Source organism: Triticum aestivum, chromosome 3B (assembly GCF_018294505.1).
Source record: "Triticum aestivum cultivar Chinese Spring chromosome 3B, IWGSC CS RefSeq v2.1, whole genome shotgun sequence".
NCBI lineage: Eukaryota > Viridiplantae > Streptophyta > Magnoliopsida > Poales > Poaceae > Triticum > Triticum aestivum.
Genome location: NC_057801.1, coordinates 581996878 through 582019539, shown reverse-complemented (window position 1 = coordinate 582019539; position 22662 = coordinate 581996878). Strand labels below are relative to the sequence as shown.

The window sequence follows — 22662 nt, the reverse complement described above, 5'->3', positions numbered from 1 at the left end:
TATCGGATCCAAAACCCAACCCGATAGCTTAACGGCGTTCCATTACGGTGGATGCCACGTGTCGGTCACCCTTGACGAAAGCACTTCTGTGACGTGCGATTTATCATCATGGAAGTGGACACTTCCGTGATGATAATTTTGGTAATGTCATGGAACACTTCTACAACAGCACAGGTATGACTATCTTGATTTTGTCATGAATTTGTCATGGATGTACATGCATGACAAAAAACGCGACCTACTGTGACAAACACGTATCATCACGGAAGTGTATTTTTTTTGTAGTGTTGCCAAATTTCATAATCATAAAATGCAGCAATTGCTAACATGATTCGGACAGACTTAAGCATCGCTACTGGTGAGAAGGTCTCATCTTAGTCAACTCCTTGAACTTGTCGAAAACCTTTTGCAACAAGTCGAGCTTTGTAGATAGTAACATTACCGTCAGCGTCAGTCTTCTTCTTGAAGATCCATTTATTCTCAATGGCTTGCCGATCATCGGGCAAGTCAACCAAAGTCCACACTTTGTTCTCATACATGGATCCCATCTCAGATTTCATGGCCTCAAGCCATTTGGCGGAATCTAGGCTCATCATCGCTTCCTCATAGTTCGTAGGTTCGTCATGGTCAAGTAACATGACCTCCAGAATAGGATTACCGTACCACTCTGGTGCAGATCTTATTCTGGTTGACCTACAAGGTTTGGTAGTAACTTGATCTGAAGTTTCATGATCATTATCATTAGCTTCCTCACTAATTAGTGTAGGGATCACATGAACTAATTTTTGTGATGAACTACTTTCCAATAAGAGAGCAGGTACAGTTACCTCATCAAGTTCTACTTTCCTCCCACTCACTTCTTTCGAGAGAAACTCCTTCTCTAGAAAGGATCCATTCTTAGCAACGAATATCTTGCCTTCGGATCTGTGATAGAAGGTGTACCCAACAGTTTCCTTTGGGTATCCTATGAAGACACATTTCTCCAATTTGGGTTCGAGCTTATCAGGTTGAAGCTTTTTCACATAAGCATCGCAACCCCAAACTTTCAGAAACGACAACTTTGGTTTCTTGCCAAACCACAGTTCATATAGCGTCGCCTCAATGGATTTAGATGGTGCCCTATTTAACGTGAATGCAGCCGTCTCTAAAGCATAACCCCAAAACGACAGCGGTAAATCAGTAAGAGACTTCATAGATCGCACCATATCTAATAAAGTGCAGTTACGTCATTCGGACACACCATTACGTTGTGGTGTTCCGGGTGGCGTGAGTTGCGAAACTATTCCGCATTGTTTCAAATGAAGACCAAAACTCATAACTCAAATATTCTCCTCCATGATCAGATCGTAGAAACTTTATTTTCTTGTTATGATGATTTTCCACTTCACTCTAAAATTCTTTGAACTTTTCAAATGTTTCAGACTTATGTTTCATTATGTAGATATACCCATATATGCTCAAATCATCTGTGAAGGTGAGAAAATAACGATACCCGCCGCGAGCCTCAATATTCATCGGACCACAAACATCAGTATGTATGATTTCCAACAAATCTGTTGCTCGCTCCATTGTTCTGGAGAATGGAGTTTTAGTCATCTTGCCCATGAGGCATGGTTCGCAAGTACCAAGTGATTCATAATCAAGTGATTCCAAAAGCCCATCAGTATGGAGTTTCTTCATGCGTTTTACACCAATATGACCCAAACGGCAGTGCCACAAATAAGTTGCACTATCATTATCAACTCTGCATCTTTTGGCTTCAATATTATGAATATGTGTGTCACTACTATCGAGATTCCATAAAAATAGACCACTCTTCAAGGGTGCATGACCATAAAAGATATTACTCATATAAATAGAACAACCATTATTCTCAGATTTAAATGAATAACCGTCTCGCATCAAACAAGATCCAATATAATGTTCATGCTCAACGCTGGCACCAAATAACAATTATTCAGGTCTAAAACTAATCCTGAAGGTAGATGTATAGGTAGTGTGCCGACCGCGATCACATCGACTTTGGAACCATTTCCCACGCGCATCATCACCTCGTCCTTAGCTAATTTCTCTTAATCCGTAGTCCCTGTTTGGAGTTGCAAATATTAGCAACAGAACCAGTATCAAATACCCAGGCACTACTGCGAGCATTAGGAAGGTACACATCAATAACATGTATATCACATATACCTTTGTTCACCTTGCCATCCTTCTTATCTGCCAAATACTTGGGGCAGTTCCGCTTCCAGTGACCAGTCCCTTTGCAATAGAAACACTCAGTCTCAGGCTTAGGTCTAGACTTGGGCTTCTTCCCTTGATCAGCAACTTGCTTGTCGTTCTTCTTGAAGTTCCCCTTCTTCCTTTACCCTTTTTCTTCAAACTGGTGGTCTTGTTGACCATCAACACTTGATGCTCCTTCTTGATTTCTACCTCCACAGCCTTTAGCATTGCGAAGAGCTCGGGAATTGTCTTGTTCATCCCTTGCATATTATAGTTCATCACGAAGCTCTTGTAGCTTGGTGGCAGTGATTGAAGAATTCTGTCAATGACACTATCATCAGGAAGATTAACTCCCAGTTGAATCAAGTGATTGTTATACCCAGAGATTTTGAGTATATGTTCACTGACAGAACTATTCTCCTCCATCTTGCAGCTATAGAACTTATTGGAGACTTCATATCTCTCAATCCGGGCATTTGCTTGAAATGTTAACTTCAATTCCTGGAACATCTCATATGCTCCATGACGTTCAAAACGTCGTTGAAGTCCCGGTTCTAAGCCGTAAAGCATGGCGCACTGAAATATCGAGTAGTCATCAGCTTTGCTCTACCAGACGTTCACAACGTCTAGCGTTGCTCCTGCAGCGGGTCTTGCACCTAGTGGTGCTTTCAGGACGTAATTCTTCTGTGCAGCAATGAGGATAATCCTCAAGTTACGGATCCAGTCTGTGTAATTGCTACCATCATCTTTCAACTTAGCTTTCTCTAGGAACACATTAAAATTCAACAGAACAACAGCACGGGCCATCTATCTACAATAACATAGACATGCAAAAAACTATCAGGTACTAAGTTCATGATAAATTAAAGTTCAATTAATCATATTACTTAAGAACTCCCACTTAGACAGACATCCCTCTAATCATCTAAGTGATCACGTGATCCAAATCAACTAAACCATGTCCGATCATCACGTGAGATGGAGTAGTTTTCAATGGTGAACATCACTATGTTGATCATATCTACTATATGATTCACGCTCGACCTTTCGGTCTCAGTGTTCCGAGGCCATATCTGCATATGCTAGGCTCGTCAAGTTTAACCTGAGTATTCTGCATGTGCAAAACTGGCTTGCACCCGTTGTATGTGAACGTAGAGCTTATCACACCCGATCATCACGTGGTGTCTCGACACGACAAACTTTCGCAACGGTGCATACTCAGGGAGAACACTTGTTCCTTGAAATTTAGTGAGGGATCATCTTATAATGCTACCGTCAAACTAAGCAAAATAAGATGCATAAAGGGTAAACATCACATGCAATCAATATAAGTGATATGATATGGCCATCATCATCTTGTGCCTTTGATCTCCATCTCCAAAGCACCGTCATGATCACCATCGTCACTGGTGCGACACCTTGATCTCCATTGTAGCATCATTGTCGTCTCACCAACAAATTTTTCTACGACTATCGCTACCGCTTAGTGATAAAGTAAAAACAATTATAGGGTGATTGCATTGCATCCAATAAAGCGACAACCATATGGCTCCTGCCAGTTGCCGATAACTCTGTTACAAAACATGATCATCTCATACAATAAAATTTAGCATCATGACTTGACCATATCACATCACAACATGCCCTGCAAAAACAAGTTAAATGTCTTCTACTTTGTTGTTGCAAGTTTTACGTGGCTGCTACGGGCTGAGCAAGAACCGTTCTTACCTACGCATCAAAACCACAACGATTTTTCGTCAAGTATGTGTTGTTTTAACCTTCAACAAGGACCGGGCATAGCCACACTCGATTCAACTAAAGTTGGAGAAACTAACACCCACCAACCACCTATGTGCGAAGCACGTTGGTAGAACCAGTCTCACGTAAGCGTACGCGTAATGTCGGTCCGGGCTGTTTCATCCAACAATACCGCCGAATCAAAGTCTGTCATGCTGGTAAGTAGTATGACTATTATCGCCCACAACTCACTTGTGTTCTACTCGTGCATATAACATCTATGCATAAACTTGGCTTGGATGCCACTGTTGGGGAACGTAGTAATTTCAAAAAAAATCCTACGCACACGCAAGATCATGGTGATGCATAGCAACGAGAGGGGAGAGTGTTGTCCACAGCCCTTGTAGACTGAAAGCGGAAGCGTTATGACAACGTGGTTGATGTAGTCATACGTCTTCACGATCGACTGATCCTAGTGCCGAACGTACGACACCTCCGTGATCTGCACACGTTCAACTCAGTGACATCCCACGAACTTCGATCCAGCAAAGTGTCGAGGGAGAGTTTCGTCAGCACGATGACGTGATGATGGTGATGATGATGCTACCGATGCGGGGCTTCGCCTAAGCATCGCAACGATATGACCGAGGTGGATTATGGTGGAGGGGGGCACCGCACACGGCTAAGAGAGATCATTGATCAACTTGTGTGTTCTAGGGTGCCCCTGCCCCCGTATATAAAGGAGCAAGGGGGGAGGCCAGCCTCGCCTTGGGGCGCGCCAAGGAGAGGGGGAGTCCTACTCTCAGTGGGAGTAGGACTCCCCTTTCCTAGTCCAACTAAGAAGGAGGAAGGGGAAAGGAAGGAGAGGGAGAGAGGGAGGAAAGAGGGGGCACCCCCCCTTCCTTGTCCAATTAGGACTCCCAAGGAGGGGGGCGCGGCCAACCCTAGGCCCTCTCCTCTCTCTCCCACAAGGCCCATGTTGGCCCATTAGATCCCCCAGGGGTTCCGATAACCCCCTGGCACTCTGATAAATATCTGGTGTTCCCCGGAACTCATCCGGTGTCCGAATATAGTCATCCAATATATCAATCTTTATGTCTCAGCCAGTTTGAGACTCCTCGTCATGTCCATGATCACATCAGGAACTCCAAACTACCTTCGGTACATCAAAACACATAAACTCATAATACCGATCGTCACCGAACGTTAAGCGTGCGGACCCTACGGGTTTGAGAACTATGTAGACATGACCGAGACATGTCTCCGGCTAATAACCAATAGCGGAACCTGGAAGCTCATATTGACTCCCACATATTCTACGAAGATCTTTGTCGGTCAAACCGCATAACAACATACGTTGTTCCCTTTGTCATCGGTATGTTAATTGCCCGAGATTCGATCGTCGGTATCTCAATACCTAGTTCAATCTCGTTACTGGCAAGTATCTTTACTCATTCCATAATGCATCATTCCGTAACTAACTCGTTAGTCACATTGCTTGCAAGGCTTATAGTGATGTGCATTACCGAGAGGTACCAGAGATACCTCTACGACAATCATAGTGACAAATCCTAATCTCGATCTATGTCAACTCAACAAACACCATCGGAGACACCTGTAGAGCACCTTTATAATCACCCACTTACGTTGTGACGTTTGGTAGCACACAAAATGTTCCTCCGGTATCCGGGAGTTGCATAATCTCATAGTCATAGGAACATGTATAAGTCATGAAGAAAGCAATAGCAATATACTAAACGATCAAGTGCTAAGCTAACGGAATGGGTCAAGTCAGTCACATCATTCTCTAATGATGTGATCCCATTCATCAAATGACAACTCATGTCCATGCCTAGGAAACTTAACCATCTTTGATTAACGAGCTAGTCAAGTAGAGGCATACTAGTGACACTTTGTTTGTCTATGTATCCACACATGTACTAAGTTTCCGGTTAATACAATTCTAGCATGAATAATAAACATTTATCATGAAATAAGGAAATATAAATAACAACTTTATTATTGCCTCTAGGGCATATTTCCTTCAGTTACACACTTCACAAAATAACATGTATATAAACGGATAGGGTATGGGTATATCCATGGGTAGAGGGTTATACCCATGACTTAACAGGTAGAGTATGAGTACTGCCCATGGGTATAAAATTGTGCTCATACCTTACCCATGTGGGTACGGTATCCGCGGTACCCGTACCCATGGGTAAAATTGTCATCCTTAGTGTCGAACGAACTTGCCTCCTAGTGGATAGCTGCCTCTCACAGCTCTGGCACCTCGCTGGACTCCATGTTTGGGAAGAGTGTGTCCACCTCTGCCCGTGCCTCACAGAGGTAGTGGTGATTTGCCTCCACCATCGCCTGACTCCATGTTTGGGAAGAGTGTGTCCACCTCTGCTCGTGCCTCACGGAGGTAGCGGTGATTTGCCTCCACCATCGCCTCCAAGGGGATGGATTGCTTCTCCATCACCTCCTCCGCTTGGGCAACCTCAAACTCGCCCAACGCACCGGCCACGCCGAATCCCGCAATCGGAGGCACCAGACCTGCCTTGCCTTTCTCCTCTTTCTCCTCCTCCGGCTTCGCGTCATCCATGGTCGTGTTTGGCGCCTGCAGCTCTGGTCCTTCTCCCCTCCCCCTTGTTGCTCCTCCTCCTGTCGCTGCTCCCGCGAGTCTGGATGCAGGCCAACTGCAATCCGAGCTTCACGCGGACTCAGATCTCCTCAAGGATCTCTAATCGACGCTCCGGAGTGAGCATTGCATAAGTGGTGATCCTCTGCCAGACCATGGCTATATGCGGACGGCGAGCTCCGAGCTGTGATCAAATGGGGAGTGACGGCATGGGCGGGGGGGGGGGGGGGGGGGTGAATGCGACTATGGTTGGGGGTCGTAGTCCGGCTTACATAGTCTACTTTGGCCCCTTGGACGGCATGACGGAGCGGTGTTCTCATCGGACCGTTGGGTTACGATGGGCTGGATATGAGGGGTGCCGATCAGTCCAGGCGTATAAGGCCTGCATGAGGGGCGTGGTTGCATCCAAATTTTACGTTTGGCCACTAATCGGGTTGCCCTAGGTGTTTGAGGAGCCCAACACAAATTTGAGGGATAGTCTAGATGCCAGCCAACGAGATGTTGAAACGAAGAGTGTAGCTTTTATTTTTGAGCACAACGACGAGGGAGCAACTAATTAAGGAGTACTCCATCAGGAGCCCTCCAAAGGGTCACTTGGGGTGGGTGGGAGCGCGTTACTTGGCGCGCTCTGGACGCTCCCTTTGAAAAAAAAATATTTTTCTGTACGCGTTTTTGACTATTAGATGATTTTTTTGGGATTTTTTGCTTCTTGGTTTCCCCTGGTTTTTTTCTTAGCTTTTGGGTCGGGTTCCGCGAGAGGCACGGCCATGCCTCTCGGAAAGGAAAAAACACGTTTTTTTCTTCAGCGAGAGGCACGAGTTTACTTCCCGTGGAGGCACGGATTTGGTTCTGCGGGAGGTATGCCCGTGCCTCTCGAAAAGTGAAAAAAACGTGCTTCTGTTTTGGGTTTTTTCGTGGAAAAAAGTTCGTCGAAACCTATCAACATGGATCGAGTTTTGAAGATCTCGACGTGAGGAATCCAACGATGAAAAATAGTTCATGATTCGGACGCACGGTTTGAGAGATAAAACATTCTGAATAAACAAACCTACGAAAAAACTCTCAAATTACGACAAATGGCCAGTGTGATACTTGTCGCAAACTGGGAGGGTGAGAATGACCCTTACAAAGACAAAAGAGTAGTGATTTTGAACGAAAAGTGCAGTTTTTTTTTTTTTTGAGACAAACGAGTGCACCTTTTTTTTTTTTGAGGATTCAAACGAGTGCAGCTCAACGGCGAAGTTGGATGATAGCGAAGCCCATTTTAGTGAGGCCCATATACAGGATCAGAACGATAGCCCGAGCAAACCCGGCCCGGCCTGGAGGATGCCCAGGTTTAGCTGGGAACAATCGCCGTCAGCCGCACGGCGATACCGGGAGCCCCGTCGACTCCGGCGGCCGGAGGGCAACGCACGCGGGCCCGCACTCACGTCACGGCTCTCGCCACAGCTAATCCGGCGAAGCTCTCCGCGGCCTAGGCCGCCAGGTTCGTCCCAGCCATCCTCCTCTTTACAGCGATTTCCGTTTTGTGATTCGTCGGGGGTAAATCGAGAACCGAGCATTCAGAGTTTCAGACAAATTTGAAAAAACAGTAGTGTTCTCTTGCAAACAAATTTATTCAGGTACAAATTACAAATCCTAAGTACAATTACAATTACAAACTGTCTTCTAATTCATGCTAAAATCCGTAACATCACCAATCTTTATTTTTCATACGACATTCTTCGTTACTATGCAACATCGGCGTAGAAATCTTGGATTGTGATCCGGACTGCTAGTGGGATCCTCACCGAGTGGTGCTCATTGCGCCAAGTCAGGCTGCCGAACGTGTAGTCCCCTTGCACCTTCCACAGAGGCGTCATGCTGACCTTGAAAGCGTGCACTTTCTTTGTCGCGTTGAAGACTAGGGTTGGTGGGTCGACTTTGATCCTCACTCCTGGGGGGGACTGTATATCGGCTCGGTAAACCGAGTCGACCTCGCCAACGTTCGTGACTGCTCGCTGCACCTTAATTGGACCCCTTAGCTCAGGAATGGCTATGGAAGGTAGGTTTAGGTGATATGCCGGCGATGTCGAGATGTTGCAGATATCGTATTTCTGAATCGTGCAAGCGAAGAACTTGCTGTAGTCCCTCGGATCGATGTCGTAAACAAGGCCGGGATCGGCAGCTGCATTAGGATTTATGTTTCCCCCTCCATAGTCGAATGGGTCGGCGACCTTCCGGGGTAGTGCTTCTGCTAGCATCGGCATGCCATGCTCGTCCTTGGTTGATGCTTTACCCATGCAAAGAAGAACGAATTGTTGTTAAGAAAGTGTGAGTGGATTGATGAGGATAGTGTTTCATGTGGATATAATGTTTTAGGAATTTACCAGTGGTAACAATTGCTGATTTTAGGGCAGCGTGAGACCAATCAGGGTGTACAGCCTTTAGCAATGCTACGATGCCTGCTACATGTGGGGTTGACATTGATGCCCCTGAGTCGAACACATATCCATCTCCTGTAGCTGCTAAGATGTTCACTCCTGGTGCGGCTATGTCAGGCTGTTAAAGTAGTTATAATGGGATTAAGATAATTTCACCGTATGAAGGTAGTGCTAACCTGTCAAACAAAATCATCTTAACGTCCCTATTTCTGAGGGAAATCTTACGATCAATCCCTACTAGTTGGTGTTTTTCCGAAAATTGTTTCTGGAATAATAGTATATATATTGCACAGGACAACAGAATGCGCTCGTTTTAGCTTGTGTACCTTAAGAACTGTAGGGTACTTGACGGACGGGCCTCTTGAAGAAAAAAATGCGACTCTTGGAGCAGGAACTCGGTTTCCTGTTATAGTACTTGCTGGCTCAATCTTTGCAATGGGCGAACTGCTCAAGTTAAAGCACAGTTTATTGAGTCTTTAAATAATTGCTGGATAAAAGTTAACATCTGTAAGCAACTAAGCATGGAAGGCCACAAAATAGGTTCTTACCCTTGGCTTCCAATGTATGTTGCAACTTGAAACCCAATATCAATGTCGACAATGACACATGCAATGCCCACACAATCTTCGGTGCTCAAAAGCTTATCGAAGGTATATATTGCGAAAATAAGACCAAATGCCCCACCACTTTTAACATTTGTTATGGCATCTGGGATAATGTCTGCTGGTGGGCCAAAAGTTTCTTTAATGCATAGAACAACTTTTCCGTTGATTTCCATGCCATTTAGTGCCTCGATTGAGCAGCTGCAAACAGAAAGACCACAATAATTGATCAACTGCATTCAGAAATTTAATGCCTAAACAGAAAATGACATCTAGAATCAAGAAAATGAATAGCATCTGACACACCTTCCACCTTGTACAAGTGGTTGGAACCCACTCTTGGATTCATTTTTCAGCATGTAATAGAGTGATTGACCCTGCAAATATGAAAAATTGAAAAATTATGCACAAGTTTTGAGTTGGAAGTGTTTGAGGATGGTAGGTGGAGCAAAGTTGCCTCCCAGGATTCTAACAAAGATCATGTTTCTCTAGTGCATACCACAATGGTTTGATTGTTTCCAAGGGTAATGGCAGTTGGAAAAGACCGGTCGATCTTGCTCGTTGCGACTGTAATGACCCAAGGAGCTGTGTTAGAAATGACTTGTGGTCTAGGCCCGCTATTTCCCGCGCCATAAACAACGGTAATACCCTTCTGGACTGCATGGAGTGCACCAAATGAATTATCATTATATTGGACTGATAGGGATAGGATGTCAACTCCATCATGAATTGCATCATCCAGAGCTGCTAGCAGTGCAGCACTAGCAAGCTGCACCTTCTTCGGGCCCTCAAATGCGACCTTGTACACTGCAAGGCGCGCTCGGGGCGCACCACCCCGTGCCACCCCTGCTGCCAGGCCATGGAGGCTGACCCCCTCTACTACTGCACCGGCTGCTGTGGATGCGGTGTGCGTCCCATGCCCGTTTATGTCCCGTGCAGACATGTAATTGTTCGCTTGGTCGGCTTTGTCCAGACCCGCAGGATAGTACCGTGCGCCTATGATTTTCCTGTTGCAGTTGGTGCTGTTCCAGGCCTGCCCCAGCTGACACACACCCTTCCATCGTGACGGTACTGGTCCGTATCCTTCGTCGCTGAAGCTTCTTGATTCAGGCCAGATCCCTGCATCAATTGCATTTGCAGTGTTTTAGCAGGAATTTGCTTGGTGAAGATTTTTTTTTTCTTTCTAATTTAACTTGTTAGCAATGAAGGACTGACCAGTGTCAAATATCCCGATAATTACATCTTCTCCATATTTGCTCCTCTGCAGAAGTTTACTAGGTGGCTGATGGTCCAGGTTCATGCCAAGGAAATCCCAGCTTCTTGTGGTCATCAAGTCATGGTGCTGATTTGGAGTAACGCTGATAACTTCAGGTAGCTCTGAACATGTCAAATAGATACATGAGAAAATTCTAAATAAGAAGCCGCCAGTTAGTTATCTATGTGGTGTATAACCACAGAGTAACAAAAAGAAAGGATCCTCATAACCCGAGAAAGAAATTGTCTGCTTCTCAGTTAACTACTGATAGTCCCAAGATCAAAATTTTCTCGCCCCTTATTTTACCCTTTCACGAATTCTGAAGTTTGATTGGACAATTCTCAGCATTGACTTAAAAGTAGTTATTTTTCAGTCACCTAAGAAATAGGAAAAATTGAAATAATAATCAGGCAGGATCGTAAGGCTACTGCAGATGTGCAGCTTCATACTAAAATGAGCGTACAACTACAAATAAGTTGTATTGCAGAAAAGAGACCATACATTGATCCGGAGTAGGTTTCCACAAAAAGGGAATAAGAACCATATGACTGCCCGCCCACGAACTCATATCGATGATTAGAAAGCTAAACAGCTTAACTAATGAGCAAATAATAATTACCAAATACGTTTCTTTCTTCGGAAGAAAGGATCATGCATCAGGATTGAATTCCCCAATTCGGTTATCTTAACATGATAGTGTTAGATCAACAGAGAATTAGCGAAGCAATTTTTGTAGCAAACTTGGCCCACCTGCAAGATCTTGTGCTTGGTCATCTGTTAGCATCGCCGCGAAGCCTGAGAAGCCATGCTTGTAGCTATAAGTGATGGAGGCCAACGCATCTTCCTTGCTGAAACAAGTCAGCAAGTGATGAGAAAAAAAAATGGCAGCCTTACTCGGAACTGTCGAACGACATACTCGTTCCTTCAAAATTATATGCCCTTCAGAAGATCAGAACCAAACTTGGAAAGCTAGCAAACTTGTTCTTAGGTTTACCTTCCAAGAATGGCGCTGAGCATGTCATGGTGCGAAGCTGTTACCAGAGAAGGGTCCTCATGTTTCTTCTCTCCCAGGTAAACGATGTACAGCTACGCGTGGAGAGGGACAGAAAACACAACTTAGCATCGAACAGAATCAACACTATGAGATACAGTAAAATGTAGGGTGATGCATCAGCCATACCTTTTGAGACCCATACCCTCTGCTTATGCTTATCATAAGGCATAAGCAGAGTAGGAGGTAAGCTGAAAAACGCCGAGGGGAAGAGTGGAAATCCATGTTGGTGTGGAAGCACATGCTGATATGATCCAACAACAGGTAATGGTATTTATAGGCCTGTTAGTCTCTGTCTTGTATGATGATGGCTAATTGATTGTCCATGTGCAGAAAGGAAGGTCAAAGATACAGGCTCAGTTGGCATGAATCCAATCTTTCGGCTATCGACGCCAATTTCCTCCCTGAAGTTTCCCTGGAACTAGCTCAGCTGAAACGCGTTGCGTTCCCCCCTGCTCCAGTATTCTCCCATTTCAAACCTGTAATGTTGCACTTATTTTCCCTCTCCTGAAGCATGGTTTTTCAATTTGTTCATTCGCTTGTTATGCAGATAAATAAATATATCCTATCATCTTCCCTACGAGAAGTGCTCACTCCGTTTTGTAGTTGATTTAGTACAACCGTTCCATATTAGTTGTTGCTGATTTAGTACAATGGAACGGAGGGAGTAATAAAAGCAAAAACGTGTGGCGTGCAGGCAACGAAATTGCTGAAGATGCTGCCGGTTGCTGTAGGCAATAACAGGGCAGGGCTCCGTTCAGACAGGGAATCAAATCAAGGGCCCTCCGGATGGTCTCGTGCGCGTGTTGAAGGTGTGGTGGTTCTCAATCGGCGGCGGGTTTTGTATGCCTTTCCTTTTCCTGGCCGCTGCATATGATTGTACGGGTCCATCACCCGTGGCTGTGAGCGATCCGGAGAACATTGACTTCCTGATGAGAGAGCATCTCTCTTCCATCTCTTCCGGAGAGAAGATTGACTTGACTAGCGCGTCGACCATCCATGCCATACGTAGTGCCAGCTCTTCCAGTGTTATCGTGCAGACGTCAGTGCAGCCTGCTGATCTTTTAGGCCAACTCCACCGCGCGACCTCAAACGGACGTCTGTTTGGGGAAGCAATGGATGCTAAAACGGACATGCATGTCCGGATGTAGGTGAAGGCGTCCAGCGCGCCGACCGACCCCAAACGGTCCGCCTCGACCACGCGCCCACGCTTGCGCCTCACCTGCCCGCGAGCTCGCGCTCTCGCCTCGCCGGTGCGCACGCGCGGTTGCCGTGGCATCTTGTCGCCGCGCTGGGCAAAGGAGGGAGGAGGAAAGCACTCACGAGAGCAGCGCGGGGACGAGCGCGACGTCCCCGTTGCCGGCGGCGAGGAAGAGCATCGAGACCTCGGCGCTGATCTCCTCCCGCAGTGCCGACCCGCGCCCTGGCCGCTCCGCGGTGGCCGCGCCCGCGCCCTGGTCGCCCCGCGTCGACGTTGGCGGGGACTGCAGCTGCTGTTGGGCATGCGAGCGGGGAGAGAGAGAAAAACGAGAGAGAGATCGATGGGAGGTGAGTGGGTGACAGGTGGGTCCAGGCCGGACAAGAGCAGTCGGGAAGGACGTAGAAAGCGTCCGCTCGGTGTCCGTTCGACCCCAAAGCCGAATCAAATTTGCGCTCGAGATGGGGCAACCGGACCAGAAACAGACTTTTTTACGGACGGGGTCGCGCGTTGGGCCGCTTCATTTGTCCGTTTAGACCCAAACGGACAGACTCGGACGATTTAGAGTCGTGCGGTGGAGTTGGCCTTATTTCTTGGAAGAGAAGAAGTACACTTTTGCTTGAAAATGTTCATAAATAGTACTACTTGCTGAACTTTTTTTTAGAGGATCACTGAGTGTATTCTGGCAGTGTAAATATGAGTTCTGACCATGATTCGTTCAATATCTGTTTAATGGTTACAGATTCATAATAGGAAGTGCTTAACGTGACAATATCAACTTTGTGCAGAATAGATAATTAGATTAATTCTTGATAAAGCTTGGTTCTTTAGAGTCAAAAAATGCATCTTACATGCATAAATAATAAAGAAATAGAGTTTCATATCTGCATCTTGTATTGGTATAGTCAACGACGCATTTGTCAGGAAAGCACTCAGAAATTGATAAGTCAAGTTCGTAACCAGCCATTGGTCATACTATAAAAAATTGTTTTATTTGTTGTTATATTGTACAGTAGTATGGGTTTGTTAAAAATGTAACTTATGTTCATTACTCTTTTAGACTTGTGTAGACACATGTGTGCTAAGAGCATGGTTAATAGTATAGCCAGCTGATGACTATATGGAGCTGCCATATCATTTTTAGTAATCTACTATACTCACTCGTATTGGTAGTGATGTACACACAATGTTGATGGACGATTTGTGCACGACATGATTAGAAGCCACACATATTAAAGAAATTAGGCAATCCAATGATCTAGATGACCTGTCGTGTCTGAATCGTGCACAAATCCATCGTGTGCACAACACTACTCCACTTATATAGTAAGGCAAGCTATAAAGTGGTCTAGATTAATACTTTTTTCTAAGCATCTCTCTTTATTTCTTTGCATTTATTGTGTTTACCTTGTAGTAGCATATAGCTAGGCTCTTGCATGCGAGCCCACTCTTCTCATTTTTCCATGACTCTCTCCGCCACATAGGCAAAAATACCATGTAAGCAAAGTGGGCTATAATGTGCATTTGTGTCCATGTTGTATCAGCACTAATCCCCCACGTAAAATTGAATGACATAAATGTAGACGGGACTTTGTTAATTCTCATTTAGATGAGAACTAGAAAATTTGTATTCTTTTTATATTCTTACTTTGGATTTCTCTAGGGTGAAAGTGTTCTAATCCCGAGCTCAAGTGAGCTCGGGTGACCAGTAAAATAAAAAATAATCTGATTTTTTGGTGTCAAACATGGCTTGTAAAATTTCATCATAAAAGGACATTCATGGAAGAGGTGGCAAAAAACAAAATCGATGCTCCAACAAAATTGATGCCCCAAAATGCGTTTGAAATTAACATTTTGGAGCATCGTTTTTTTTTGCCAAGTTTTCCAAGAATATCATATGGTGATGAAATTTTGCAACAAAATTATGACTGGACTGTTCACCTGAGCTCACATGAGGTCGGGATCAGAATAGCCGCGTCCTTCTCTAGGGCTCATTTAGATGAGAAATAGTTATTGCACTTTTAAGTGACATCACACCATCTCCTTGCTTTTTTTTTGTTTGGTGGTTCTCGTGCATTTCTTTGTTGTTGTCGTCCCTGTAGCGTTGCAGGTCTTTTTTTGTGCTTGTACTTATTGCACATGTTTTATCTCACGGGATGTGTGCCTTATTTGTCAACCCAAAACTAAGAAAAGCACATGAAACCCCAACACAAGTTTTTTTCCGCTTGTCTTTTTGTTGTTGTTGGTCCGCATTTTTTGTTGATTTTGAATTTTTTTGTGAAACTAAAAAAAAGGTTCACAATTTTCTAAAAAAAAAGTGTTGTCACCAGAGGCATTTTCCCACCAAAACATATGTACTTTGCAAAGGGACATTTTATGTCGAACGGGTACCTCTAATTTGTTTTTTTAGGTGACTAATTTGTGATTATTAGGGAAGGTTGAGGCCTGAGAATCGGGCCCAACAAAACTAACAGGACCAGACTACAGCTCCATCTGCTGCTAATGGTCCTGAACCGACGGCAAGGCTAAATTTAGCGTAGAACCGACGGACCGAATATCCTCTCCACGTTTAATCGTCGGTCCGCCTAATTTATACGCGCCGTGCTCCTTTATAACCGACGGTGCTGGAACCGGGGCGGAAGGAGGAGACAGATATTTCCCCCGAGGTCAAGTCGTCTCGTCCCGTGCTGCGTTTCTCCTCCTCCCCGCATTCGCCGTCTGCGGTTCTCTCCACCGAACAAGGTGATTCCCCCCTCCTCGCCTCGTCCTTCCCCTCCCCCCTCGGCTGATTCTACGTTTCCGTGCTCCCCCGCGGTTCGATTTCTAGCGGTTGACTCCGTCCCCCGATCGGTCTTGGCTGCGCCGTCGGATCGATCGCCCGCTCCTCATCTCGCTCCGAGCCGACCAGATCTCGGTAGGGCTGTTGGGTTGGTTTGGTGGTGTGCCGATTTTTTGGCCCCAATCGGTTGGTTTCCGCACCTGGTAGGCCGATTGTCTGATAATTGGGGATTCGCTTAGGTTTGTGGGCGCGATTTGAACCGATCTGCTCGCGCGAGCAGTTTAGATGAGCACCTTGTTTTTTCTGTTGTCGGTGTATGCGATTGTGGGTTGGTTTAGATATTTCCTGATGCATAGAACGGTCAATTTTACAACATGCTGTTTGTGATTTAGGAAATTTGTGGGCTGATTTTAGGTTCTCCCTTGGTAGTTAATAAGGAGGTAAATTATTTTGTATGGTATTCTACTTTCTATGTGGATTTTGGAAGTGGCCAAGGATGGGGAGTTATGCTTGCGTTTTGCACACCGTACCTCGTTTTTTATGATGAATATCCTGCGCACCTTCTTCGATGTTGTACTGTTGTGCACTTTCTTCCATGATGATGTACTACTATAACTCTGAATTTCTTAAATTTCGTCAGCTATTATGGTAATAACTTAATAGAGATCAACGTATTGCTGGATGGTTTGTAATTGTTTGGGATGTTTTGCAGCTCACACATCAAGACAATAAATAGAGCCTGTCTGTTTGGGGCCAATCAAACCAAACAACAAGTTCATGTCTGATCTCGACGTCCAGGTTCCAACTGCTTTTGGTATGCACTCATTTCATTATCTCTTCATTAGGGAATCACAATTGACACCTGCCAATCCATAACAATTGGAGAGACCTTAACCTGTAGATTGTGTTTCCTTGCATTCTCTCTTGCCCTGAATTAACCTATAGACTGTTCCCAGTATCTTATCTCATTAACGAATAGCATACCATTATCTAGTTGATTATGAGTTGTTGTATACCAACATATATTATCATGCTAAAAAACCTTGCCTAGAGGTGGTACTGATACATAGCTTAACTGCATTAATAAAGATGTAGATTCAGGGATCACTGTATTATACTCCCTCCGTTCCTAAATACAAGTCTTTGTAGAAATTTCACTATAGACCACATACGGATGTATATAGATGCATTTTAGTGTGTAGATTCATTCATTTTGCTCCGTATGTGGTCCATAGTGAAATCTCTCCAAAGACTTATATTTACGAACGGAGGGAGTAGAAAAATGGATCATTTGTTTTGCCCAAATAACCTATAGATTGTCTTTTCTTATGTTCTCACTTACCCTAAATTATCCAATAGACTGTTCTGAATATCTAAATTATGAGTTAGTTGTTATATACCAACATACAGTTATCATGCTGGACAAGAGCTTTTCCTAACCTTCTCTAGAGGTGGTACTGATCTTATCTGTGTTAATGAAGATGTGTGTTCACAGATAAGCACAAAAACATGGATCATGGATCTTTTTTGTTTGCCTACAGTCTAACTCTGATTTATGAATTCTCTGGTTGCCTACCCTCCACCCAGAAGTTGACATTGCATCTTCTCTGTAGATCCGTTTGCTGAGGCAAATGCTGAGGACTCCGGCGCTGGTGCTGGATCAAAGAACTATGTGCATGTGCGTGTCCAGCAGCGCAACGGAAGAAAGAGTCTGACAACTGTTCAGGGCTTGAAGAAAGACTACAGCTATAACAAGATTCTCAAGGATCTCAAAAAGGAATTCTGCTGTAATGGTACTGTAGTCCAGGATCCAGAACTAGGCCAGGTAGAGTGAGGTTCTCCTATTTTGTTGAAGTGAAGTTCTCTCATTGGAAGGTGTATATGCTGATGAGTTATCTTCTGTATTTTCAGGTCATCCAACTCCAAGGTGATCAGCGTAAGAATGTTGCTACTTTCCTAGTTCAGGTAATTTACGATGCCATTTTACATTATCATACATATTGACTGTTGCGTCGTTCACCTTCTTAATTTGATAATTTCTGTTTGGTTAGGCTGGACTTGCAAAGAAAGAGAGCATCAAGATTCACGGATTTTAGGCAACACACAAATGCCCGTGTGCTGTCACCGAAGCCTGGAAGTTGTCGTACACTTGGTATTGTCACATCTAAGACATTTGAATTGCTAGTAGTCGTGTGAGGCATCTGTGTTTGATGCACTTTTACATCCAAGACATTTGGATTGGCATCGGTGTGTTGATGCAAGTTGTCCTTTACCATGGTTTGTATGCGCCACCAGTATGGCAGTATGGTTTATCCAGGTTATTGTGCACTAAATAAATGTACTTCAGGCTTATCTTCTCATGGTTGTGTGCTCTGTTCGTTTGTTTTTTGTTTGCTCGAATTTGTTTATTTTCTCATGGTTGTGTTCAATCGGTGCCTAGGCCACTGTCCTTTGTATTTTCTTGATATGACACGTCGGTGGAGATAGTTTCTTAGCTCCATCTAGTTGTAAGCATTGGCAGTGTCTTATCTGGGCACTAGCTCATATGCATGATGTGCGGTTGGCCTTAGAGGCATGGATAGTGGTTGTGATGTGTAAGGCTGATTAGATCCTGACTGTCGGCGAAAGTCGCACTCTGGGTTGATGGCGGCGCTTTTGGGCGTCGCTCCCTCGTTCATCTTGCCTTTCCTGACGTGCTTCAAGGGAAACCCTTGATCTAGTTTAGATAGGACGATGACAGTGCCATTTGGCGTCGCGTTCTCTTGGGGGATGGATCTGATCAGAGGGACCTGTGGCTCGTGAGGGTGTGTGCTGTTGGTCGAAAGGCTGTTTGTATGGTTTTTGGGTCCTTCTAATCAATGAATTTGGTAGATCAACTACCAATATTCGAAAGAGGCATATGCCCCTATTTCCCTTGGGCACTAGATCATATGCACCCTTGACTTGCACGATGATGGATGAAGGTGCTTTACTCGTGGATGCTGCGAACTCTTTTCGAGGGATCACTACAGTGAAGAGGCCCTCTGTTCCTCCCAATCCAGAGATACCTCGACTCTCTCAAAGGAAGGAGACCTTGCTATTTCAGATAAAAGGATGAAGATCAAATGCGAGATGGTGTAATTTTGAAGAATAGAACAGTGAATTACTGGCACTTGCTGCTAGAACGTTATAGTATGGTGAAGCTAATGTAGTATCAAATGATCGTTGGGTGAGCAGATTAAAAAGAGAAGCAAAACAAGTAGAAGCCCAAATTCAGCGATGCTTTTCTGTTGCAGCTAGCTAGCCGTGACCAAGCTACACTGCGCATTTCTCGTCTATTCTACTATCATCAGACTTGCCAAGAGCAAGTCCACACTGGGCATTTCTCGTCATAGCAACATGACCTTTTCCAGAGCACGCACGCACAACATTCAGATTAATGGTATACAATACGGTCCCGTACTCCGGCCTACTGACCAGCTCCCACGGCGCCGCCGTCTTCCACGTCCCGGCCGCACCGGAGGTGTATCTCGTAGCCGCAGGCGATGCACTGGTACGCCCAGCCGAACCCCTGCTCGTCGCACTCACAGCAGACGTACGGCCCTCCGCCCGACTTCTCCGACACGACGCTCAGCTCGTGCCGGTGCCCGGCGTGGCGCAGCGACGGCGCGTACCCCTTGGCCGCCTCGTCCTCCAGCTCCTGCTGCCGCCTCACCTGCTCCTCCGTGAACGGGAACGCCATGTCGAAGTAGAGGTTCACCAGGTTCCTCCCGTCCCTCGTCACCGTCTTGCCGTCGGGCCCGATCACCACCAGCGTCGGGATCTCCCGCACGTCGAAGTACCTGGCCAGCGCCCGCGACGGCACGCCTTCGCCGTCGTAGGGCAGCGCCAGCCACGGCATGTCGCCGCGCGACCGCTCGTACCCATCCTCCTCCTTGTCCATGGGGATGTACACCACCTCGAACTCCGCCGACTTGCCCTTCAGATTGCCGTATATGGCGGCCAGCCTCGCGGTGAACTTGACGCACGGCTCGCACCTGTGCGCCGAGAAGTAGAGCCCCACCGTCTTCCCGACCAGGCTCGAGATGGGGACCTGCAGCCCTTAGCCACGGTGAGGCCAGCAGCTGGATGCATGGCGAAATCAATGGCGATGCTCGCGAGCTAGCTCATGATCGTTCGACACCATGCACACACCTCCGCATTCTAGAGCAGAACAACACTCGGTGGTAGTAAGTACCTGTTCGTCGCCGCCGTTGACGTGGCCGACGGAGAAGAGCTTCTCCAGCGTCTGGGAGGCGAACTTGCTCCGCTCGTCGGCCTCCAGCTCCGCCACCCTGGCCGGGGTGAACGGGAACGCCGGGTCACCGTAGCGGTGCACGAGCTCGACGGCGTCGGAGCAGACGACCTCGGCGCCGCCCGGGGCGAGCACCACCAGGCGCGGGATGCCCTCGACCTGGAACATGTCGCTGAGGCTCTTCTTGCAGCGGAGGTCGCCGAAGGGCACGGCGGGCCACGGCATGGCGCGGTGGAACCGCTCGAAGGAAGGCCGGTCCTCGTCGCACGACACGAAGACGACCTCGAAGCCGGCGCCGCGCGCCCTGAGCTGCTCGTACGCGGCGGCCAGCGCCGGGGTGAAGGCCTCGCACTTGGGGTACCAGTTGGCGGCGAAGTATAGGCCGATGATCTTGCCGTCTAGCTCCGGGAGCTCCACCTGTGAAGATTAGTTAGGGGACACGTGTTCGCCGGTTTCATCAGGCGAGTCATGATCACCGTTCACAGAAAAGAAAACAAAATGATGGCAACTTTTTTTTTGATGGGCAAAATGATGGCAACTTGGCAAGAGAGAGGGGAAAGGAATAGTTCACCGGAAAAGAAGACCGTATAAATGTGAGGCGATTTTTTTTTCCGAACCAATCTGTGGTTGGATGGTCAGAGGGACTGTGGTATCCCCAGCCCGCCAGGGTTCCTACGGTGACTTCGTAAATCTCAAGATGATATGCCGGTTTCAGTATAAAATTAAGGCACTTATTTTTGGGACGGAGGGAGTATATTAATCTTCTAGTATAAAAAAGAATAATCGGAAACTGCATGAGTTTTTGAGTATTACAAGTTCAGTTTTGTAGTCCAAAATTCATAGTGTTATTTCCTAGGTAAAAAGTGACATCAACGTATATTGATCTTGTTTGTTTGGGATGCTTAGTGAGCTTCTTGTAAAAGAATTCATAAGCTGAACTTCTTTATAGATTAAAAAAGCGTGAGAGGCGTGCACTTGTTGGAGCTAGCCGAAGGAGCTCAAGAACATGCACGGAAGTACAGATAAGCGTCTTCATTTTTCTTGGCTTTGCCTCGTTTGAGAGAGCTTCATCGTGAAAACCAGATGGAAGGAAAAGCTTTTTTCGATTGTTCAAGCTGACCTAAAGCACTTCGCGTAAAGTGTTCCAACTTGAACTACTCTTAAATTGGATCTTGACTAGTTTTTTTTTTAATATACTAGGAATATGAATTTTTGTCTGACTGAATTTAACACAAAATCTATTACTAAGAAGAATCTGAACTTTTGTCTGACTGATTTTAACGCAAAATATATTAAGAAGAATTGTACGAGTACTATCCACTTCGTCGTCCGTTATATCTACCCTTGCGTGATAGAATAAGAGATCCGAAATCAAACCCAGCTAGGCAAATCATTCTGGTTTAACCAAAGAACAGCAAGGAACTTGAAACCGAGGAAGAAAGAAAATAAAGATGACTAAGAGCCAAAGCGGAAGTAGAAGCACGGAGCATGGTGGAGAAGCACCTCGTTCCCGGACGGAGAGATGAGCGAGCCGAGAGGCAGCACGGAGCGGATGCCTCCTCCACTCCCATCTGCTTCTTCCATCTCCGGATCCCCAACGACGTCCAGTGTCCTGTGACCAGGCACGGCACTTTCCCTGTGCCGCCTGACCCCCGGCGCGTGCCGGATAGCAGCAGTAACGGAGACTGGGAAGACAGTATGGAGCTGCCTGCGGTGGCGGCTTTGTGCTATCGGAACAGCAATTGTGACTGCGAGTCGAGCCTAGCGGCTACGCCGACCCGCGCCTCACCGGCCACCGCAGCAATAAATAAGCAGGTAAACGGGGGGGCGCCGCGTCTATCTGCAGACGGCAAACCCTTTTTCGGGGAGGCGTTCACGTCATCTCGCCACGCGCGCGCGCCCGTCCGTCGCAGCGGTTCCTTTCAGATCAGGCGTTGGAGCAGCTGTCGAACAGAGGCGACGGTGCGGAGCCGGAGCCCATCTTGTTGGCGGGCGGGTGGGGTACGTGGGAGTCGGAGCGCTAGCCGCTAGCCGCTAGGTGGCCAGACACGGTGGGGTGGGAAAGAGTGGGAAAGGGGGCGACGCGACGCTAGTGCGCCTTGCGTCCGATCGGGGGTCAAGGAATCGATCGCAGCCAACAACGTGTGCTGCTCGCGGTGGACTCCTTGGCGTGGGCGTGGTCGTCGCAGTGGGCGGATGATGATGGATGGGTGCGTGTGATGTCCGGTTGCCCGGGGCTTTGGTGTCGATCGATCGCGGTCGCTCCGAAAGTCTGGCCCGGGCTGCGTCGAGGAAACTAGATGAGGCCTAGGAGATCGTCATCAATGCTGGGTTGGCCACCTGTGGGATTGGGGAACTGATGCGTGAGAGCAAACTTCAAGGGCCGACCCAAAAGACGGCGTATTTGTCTACTTTTTGTCCGTTTGAATCGACCGCCCGTCCAGCGTCCGCCCTGTTTTGCATTTGGGTCGTCAGTGCGT

General features: G+C 46.5%; 3 protein-coding genes and 1 long non-coding RNA gene across 7 annotated transcripts; 2 read left to right on the top strand and 2 right to left on the bottom strand.

Moving 5' to 3' along the window:
- Positions 1-7896: 7896 nt before the first annotated feature.
- LOC123071055 (uncharacterized) lies at positions 7897-13027 on the top strand. 2 transcript variants are annotated; one of them, XR_006434113.1, is made up of 5 exons: positions 7897-8087; positions 10894-10997; positions 11953-12196; positions 12266-12413; positions 12630-13027. It is a non-coding gene; the product is annotated as an uncharacterized lncRNA (long non-coding RNA). The 2 variants fall into 2 exon arrangements; XR_006434114.1 differs by lacking the exon at positions 12630-13027 and having other exon boundaries at positions 12266-12525.
- Positions 8199-12329, bottom strand: LOC123071051 (subtilisin-like protease SBT3.8). The gene is made up of 10 exons (XM_044494516.1): positions 12062-12329; positions 11876-11967; positions 11632-11729; positions 10842-11003; positions 10126-10745; positions 9933-10003; positions 9573-9827; positions 9351-9468; positions 8971-9142; positions 8199-8873 (listed from the first exon to the last, which is right to left on the bottom strand). Exons 1-10 carry the CDS (start codon positions 12173-12175, stop codon positions 8332-8334), a joined length of 2244 nt encoding a protein of 747 aa, XP_044350451.1. The 5' UTR covers positions 12176-12329; the 3' UTR covers positions 8199-8331.
- Positions 13028-15620: 2593 nt separating the features above from the next.
- On the top strand, positions 15621-18269 carry LOC123071054 (protein translation factor SUI1 homolog). Of its 2 annotated transcripts, none has more exons than XM_044494519.1 (5): positions 15621-15872; positions 16622-16723; positions 17523-17734; positions 17821-17874; positions 17961-18269. In XM_044494519.1, exons 2-5 carry the CDS (start codon positions 16687-16689, stop codon positions 18003-18005), a joined length of 348 nt encoding a protein of 115 aa, XP_044350454.1. In that variant the 5' UTR covers positions 15621-15872; positions 16622-16686; the 3' UTR covers positions 18006-18269. The 2 variants fall into 2 exon arrangements, with proteins under 2 accessions (XP_044350454.1, XP_044350455.1); XM_044494520.1 differs by lacking the exon at positions 15621-15872 and adding an exon at positions 15897-16044.
- An 812-nt stretch (positions 18270-19081) lies between these two features.
- On the bottom strand, positions 19082-22189 carry LOC123071053 (probable nucleoredoxin 2). 2 transcript variants are annotated; one of them, XM_044494518.1, is made up of 3 exons: positions 21686-22189; positions 20126-20599; positions 19082-20012 (listed from the first exon to the last, which is right to left on the bottom strand). In XM_044494518.1, exons 1-3 carry the CDS (start codon positions 21764-21766, stop codon positions 19473-19475), a joined length of 1095 nt encoding a protein of 364 aa, XP_044350453.1. In that variant the 5' UTR covers positions 21767-22189; the 3' UTR covers positions 19082-19472. The 2 variants fall into 2 exon arrangements, with proteins under 2 accessions (XP_044350453.1, XP_044350452.1); XM_044494517.1 differs by having other exon boundaries at positions 19082-19981; positions 21686-22149.
- Positions 22190-22662: the final 473 nt, after the last annotated feature.

Bases quoted from the DNA above. Each gene is read 5' to 3' on its own strand.
- LOC123071054 (XM_044494519.1), top strand. From the start codon at position 16,687: ATGTCTGATCTCGACGTCCAGGTTCCAACTGCTTTTG. The intron at 16,724-17,522 runs GTATGCACTCAT...TCTTCTCTGTAG, and splicing joins CCAGGTTCCAACTGCTTTTG to ATCCGTTTGCTGAGGCAAAT. The intron at 17,875-17,960 runs GTAATTTACGAT...CTGTTTGGTTAG, and splicing joins TTGCTACTTTCCTAGTTCAG to GCTGGACTTGCAAAGAAAGA.
- LOC123071053 (XM_044494517.1), bottom strand. From the start codon at position 21,766: ATGGAAGAAGCAGATGGGAGTGGAGGAGGCATCCGCTCCGTGCTGCCT. The intron at 20,600-21,685 runs GTGCTTCTCCAC...TAATCTTCACAG, and splicing joins TCTCTCCGTCCGGGAACGAG to GTGGAGCTCCCGGAGCTAGA. The intron at 19,982-20,125 runs GTACTTACTACC...TAAGGGCTGCAG, and splicing joins TCAACGGCGGCGACGAACAG to GTCCCCATCTCGAGCCTGGT.
- LOC123071051 (XM_044494516.1), bottom strand. From the start codon at position 12,175: ATGTGCTTCCACACCAACATGGATTTCCACTCTTCCCCTCGGCGTTTT. The intron at 11,730-11,875 runs GTAAACCTAAGA...GACTTGTTTCAG, and splicing joins CTCAGCGCCATTCTTGGAAG to CAAGGAAGATGCGTTGGCCT. The intron at 8,874-8,970 runs GTAAATTCCTAA...GCATGGGTAAAG, and splicing joins ATCAGCAATTGTTACCACTG to CATCAACCAAGGACGAGCAT.